This window comes from Lygodium microphyllum, chromosome 12 (genome assembly GCF_053477565.2).
Source record: "Lygodium microphyllum isolate KBCC chromosome 12, Lygodium_microphyllum_v1.1.10, whole genome shotgun sequence".
Taxonomy (NCBI): Eukaryota; Viridiplantae; Streptophyta; class Polypodiopsida; order Schizaeales; family Lygodiaceae; genus Lygodium; species Lygodium microphyllum.
The window spans coordinates 128,240,306-128,244,543 of NC_141146.1; the positions used below are offsets into that span (position 1 = coordinate 128,240,306).

A 4,238-nucleotide genomic window follows, 5' to 3' on the forward strand; every position below is an offset into this window, starting at 1 on the left:
GAAAAGAGGAGAGAGAAAAATGAGGGAAGAGAGAGAGAGAAAAAGATAAGAGAGAGGAGGTGAAAGAGAAGTGAAAAGAAATGAGAGAGAGAGAGAGAGAGAGAGAGAGAGAGAGAGTTTGACTTGAGCTTCAAACTTTGTGAGGTCCAAATTGGTACTAACTTTGTGTATAGATGAAATTTTATAAGTTTGATGCATTAAAGAGATTGCATGTATATCTGGTATTTTATATTATAAATTTTAAAAATTACTTTTAATTTGAAGTTTTATGGGAGAGAGAAAGAGCAAGTAGATGAAAGAAAGTATAATAAAAAAAGGTAGAGAGAGAAAATAAAGAAATTAGAAACATAGAAGGGAAAGAGAAGAGAGAAAGAAGAGAAATAGATTATCGAGCAATGCAATTTCACTTGCCACTTCGTAGCACAATCTAGTGTTCTGAGTACGCAAAACACTAGTTTGATTTATGTTAATGTGTGGATAAATTGATATTTCAATTTTTTTCTTATGTTGCAAATATATATTATAATCTCTGAAAAAATAGTAAAAGACAAAGATGTGTTGTATTATATATTGGAAAGGGTGAGTTTGGGGACCGGGGTATAACTTATGGGAAAGGCATTTAGAGCGAGAGAGGGAGAGGGGGGCCGGCAAGTGAGAAGGCCCAAGGGTTAGACACCGTAGGCGGGACCTCCGAGTTGTAATTTCCTAGGCATAGTGCAGTGAATGGGAGAATCTATTTTCCTGCTTACTCTTAGTATGGCTTCTTGCATCCATGTAACTTTGCCTTCCATTGACAGATCCTGTTTGTAATCACATGTAGCTATGGCGGCAGCCTCGAGACGAAAGCTAATAAGCAGCTTGCTTCTCGTCTCCAGTAGGCGACTCCAATCGCCATGGCGGCCAGGCCCTTCCTCTTCGAAACCCGCTTTCCGTCTCTCGTTCGATCAGACGAACCCTGTTCCATTCTATTCGTCTTGCACGCCGAACCGCTGGTTCTCGGCTTCCGCGGCGGATGCAGATTATTCTGCGGAGCTTGATGACATCAACAGCAAGTTTGCGGAGGCGCGGGAGGAGATCGAGATGGCCATGGAGTCCAAGGAGACTGTCTACTTCGATGAGGAGGCGCAGACTGCGCGCGACGCGGTCCAGGCCGTGCTGGACAAGTACAAGGGCTTGCTTTCGAAGCTCCCCGATGACGAGAAGGGCTCTGTGCAGAGGTCCATGGGCCTGAAGATGGAGCAGTTAAAGGCCGAGTTGGAGCAACTCAACCATTGATGTCTCAAGAAGAAGTATGCCCACCCTAATCGCCCCCCTCTCTCTTTCTATCTTTCACTTTTCTATTAAGATCATAACAGCAAGGAATTTGTTTTCCTGGATGCGAACGTGCTGCATCACTCCGTTGTCCGAGTCCCCTCTTAGCACGGCTAGGTATTTTATACACAGGCTTATAACACCAGAACATTGCAACTGTGCTTGTGGAGGCACCCCCATTATCAGATACCTTGATGTTAAAGCGGTTAAACATGTATTGATCCAATGGGAACGAAGGGACCTACACAATCGACTGTCCCTCTTTCGTTGGAAGCACTTTCTCAGATGCTTATTGGCTACAGTCACAAAGGAAATGTACCTTCTGGTAACTCAGCAGCATATTGAAAAATGTTGGTTTAGGCAATTAGCTGATGCGTCTGTTCATGAGCAGCTATAGATTAAGCTTGATGGCAAGTTTTTTGTCCTAGAGAAGAACAGTGAATTTCCATTAGTCATGTTTTCCCACGGGACAGCTGAGACATCGACCATCTTAGAGATACATGCAATTTGTCATTTAATAAAACGATTCGACATCTGTTTTTGTAGCAATATCCTGTCTGAGCATTCATTCCTGTTTCTGTTTTGGAATGCTGTGGTTTTTGATACATGATCAAAAGCGATCATGCTGCTGCTTCTCTGATAGCTTGGCAGCAACAAATTACCGAGTAGGGTTTTTTTTGCACCTAAGACTTATTCATCATGAAATCATTACAAATTATCTCTTCCTTTCTGCCCATCCCGGAAAATTGAAGAGTAAAAACAGACACCTGTGAGTAGAGAAAATGTACAAAGTGGAATGTGTGAGGCTCATAAGTTTCTGATTTTGTAGTTTTTGTGAAATAAGGCTGTTGGAGAACTAGTGAGAACTTGATCATGTTCAATTTTGTTAGCTTCTTTTTGTTTGATGGCCTAGCTCAAGTCTAGCATTCCTGAAATTTGATGGCCTGGCCCAAGTCTAGCGTTCCTGGTGTCTGCTTTATGAGAATCCTTCACCTCTTTCTGTTCTGGTGGCACTTAGCACTCCGGGGAATATATTGTAAGATAATAAATACTGTGACAGCCAATTTAGAAAGGATGAGACGGTATTGATGTCTTGAGAAGAAAGTAGTAATAGATCCTTTGAACCTAGCTATTTCTGAAAAGCATCATCAGAAACTTCTGCCATAGCTCTTATGCTGTCAATAGTGAGCAGGCTGCAACAGAAGTAAGGTTATCCCGGTTCCCTAACACGCTAGCTTTACAGGTTTGTTTGTAGACTTCATCCATCCAGTGATGTCACAAGCAGATATGTTGTGGAAAACATACTAACATAGTGAGTTTGTAACTCTTTTCACCTGTGCAGTTACTGCAGTGTTTGTGAGTGCTGGACTGCTTTAATTAATGATCCACTCCCGTTTAGTGTCCTAACAAAAGTTACACGACACGTTGACTATCTGGATAAATGATATACTACGTCGTTCAAGTTACTTCATTTTATGTGGCTATGAACTTTTCCAGATTTGACTTTCTGGACAAATGCCTAAATATTTTTAAAAAGTCAATAGTAACGGCTTTATTTTGCCATTCTTTGGCTGGTGATATCTTTCCTCTGTAACGTGCAATAGGAAAATTAATTTCCTCAAGAAAGTAAGAATGGAACAAAGACTTGTTTATAGTTATTGCATGGTGACATGTGGCAAGATGTCTACACAAGCCTCGGGGAAAATCTTCTTATTTCATTTTGGATGTTTATGACTACATTAGAAAGATGTGGATGCATTTTTGTGAGAAGACTTTTAAGATTTTGATAACATAAAAGAATGGTTGTAAGTAGTTGAAAATGGAAGAAATTGAGAATAGTGGGTGGTGATGAGTTCAACTCAAGGAGTTTGAATTGCTTTCAAGATCAAAGGAATCAAGTGTAAATTGATGACGTCTCATTTACCTTAGTAAAACTTCATTGTTGAAAGTTAAAATTTAATCATTGTGCAAGTTGTAGTGTGTATGTTGAAGAGTAAGGGTCTATGCCATCAATATTGGAGTTCATATTTTAAATTGAACAATATAAAGGATCTCAACGGCAAAACATTAATGAGGCCTATATTGGTGAAACACTACTATTTTTCATTTTTGAACTTTTGAATATGAATGCTATGCAGTTTTGGATGAGAAGAGAAACAAGTTACAACTGAGTAGTTCCAATTATATATTTCTTAGGGCATATTGAGAAGTAGAAGGCTTACAATTGATTATCAAGATGTGAATAAGATTAGAAGGTGGGATGTGCTACTCAAGAAATAACATGTGTTGGAAGTGAAGCTCTTTTACTTTGTTATTAAGCACAAAAAGTAGTTCCACTCGAAGAACTTTCTTGTAACATATCCACCTTTTTACATTACATCTTCCTCATGTTTCATCTTTTGTTTTCCTTGCATGCCGATACATGCAAGTTTAGAATCTAATTGAACCAAGTACATGCATAAATAATCTTCTCACATTACGAACCTCTTGGTAAGATTGATTTCTTCTTGCTTCATGTATGGTTGTGTGAACTTTTCTAATATGCACACACAAAGCACCAAGGTAGGAGGGGCTAGTTAACTCACACGAATTTCCCTTATCAAAACATGTAAAATTAGTAAAAAATTAGGTGATATGGGTATGGTTAGGTAAGTGAATGAAGGCAGTAGTTAGATTATCTAGGTTAGTATGAAGTGTTAATGATTAATTTTATCCTATTTTAATAATACAAGGATTCCTTATTGATACATTTGGTGGCCCTTTATGTAGTGCCTTTTCTATATGAGAGAGAGAGAGAGAGAGAGAGAGAGAGAGAGAGAGAGAGAGCATATTGGGGAATATGGGAATTTCTCATAAGTTTGGAACACGTGGTCAAATCTTTGGATTTATCATAACTCGAACACTATGACTCCAAAGTGAGCACTCTA

General features: G+C 39.1%; 1 protein-coding gene across 1 annotated transcript; it reads left to right on the forward strand.

Moving 5' to 3' along the window:
• The first annotated feature begins 639 nt into the window (after positions 1–639).
• LOC148028253 (embryogenesis-like protein) lies at positions 640–1,960 on the forward strand. The gene has a single exon (XM_087689019.1). The coding sequence runs from the start codon at positions 823–825 to the stop codon at positions 1,273–1,275; it is 453 nt and encodes a 150-aa protein (XP_087545145.1). The 5' UTR covers positions 640–822; the 3' UTR covers positions 1,276–1,960.
• The last annotated feature ends 2,278 nt before the right edge of the window (positions 1,961–4,238 follow it).

Excerpts from the sequence above, each read along its gene's own strand:
- LOC148028253 (XM_087689019.1), top strand. The coding sequence starts at position 823 with ATGGCGGCAGCCTCGAGACGAAAGCTAATAAGCAGCTTGCTTCTCGTC.